The sequence below is a fragment of the Helobdella robusta genome (genome assembly GCF_000326865.2).
Source record: "Helobdella robusta unplaced genomic scaffold HELROscaffold_51, whole genome shotgun sequence".
NCBI classification, from domain to species: domain Eukaryota; kingdom Metazoa; phylum Annelida; class Clitellata; order Rhynchobdellida; family Glossiphoniidae; genus Helobdella; species Helobdella robusta.
Genome location: NW_008705261.1, coordinates 731990 through 732668, shown reverse-complemented (window position 1 = coordinate 732668; position 679 = coordinate 731990). Strand labels below are relative to the sequence as shown.

Genomic DNA, 679 nt, shown 5'->3' with positions numbered 1-679 from the left:
AACAGTTTGAAGTTGCGTGGAAGGGGTATGATGACGTTTCATATGTCATTTTGGTTTCAGATGTTGGTTGGTGAATGAAAATTATTTGCCAGCAGTGTCTGTGAAATAGTTGGATGAAAATTTTACATTATTTAACTGAATGACTATGTGGCTGATAACTTTTTCATGGGATCGTCGTCGTCCTCCCAGCACCACACCATACCACACACCACACCACAAACCACACCACACACCACACCAGATGGAACGACTGACCTACCTGGAGGAGGAAAAGATCCAACCTGGGGACAAGAGGAAGAGGAAGGAGGTCGACTACTCGGACACACTCACCGAGAAGCAGTGGCTCAGGGTCAGTTGGTCTGGAGAAATGGTTGCAGTTGGTCTGGGGGGAGGGTTGCAGTTGGTCTGGAGTGATGGTTGCAGTTGGTCTGGAGTGATGGTTGCAGTTGGTCTGGAGTGATGGTTGCAGTTGGTCTGAAGTGATGGTTGCAGTTGGTCTGGAGTGATGGTTGCAGTTGGTCTGAAGTGATGGTTGCAGTTGGTCTCGAGTGATGGTTGCAGTTGGTCTCGAGTGATGGTTGCAGTTGGTCTCGAGTGATGGTTGCAGTTGGTCTCGAGTGATGGTTGAAACATGCTCTGAAGTAATTTAATTTTGCTTCATCCACTTGTCACAGCACCG

The 679-nt window shown here is 48.0% G+C and overlaps 1 protein-coding gene across 1 annotated transcript in view; it reads left to right on the top strand.

Moving 5' to 3' along the window:
* HELRODRAFT_179000 (hypothetical protein) overlaps positions 1 to 460 on the top strand; it is a gene marked incomplete at both ends in the record, with an annotated part of 32215 nt that extends 31755 nt beyond the window's left edge. Inside the window, one exon of the mRNA XM_009027864.1 lies at positions 242 to 460. Coding sequence (XP_009026112.1) covers positions 242 to 460 — 219 coding nt within the window. The remainder of the gene's footprint in view (positions 1 to 241) is intronic.
* Positions 461 to 679: the final 219 nt, after the last annotated feature.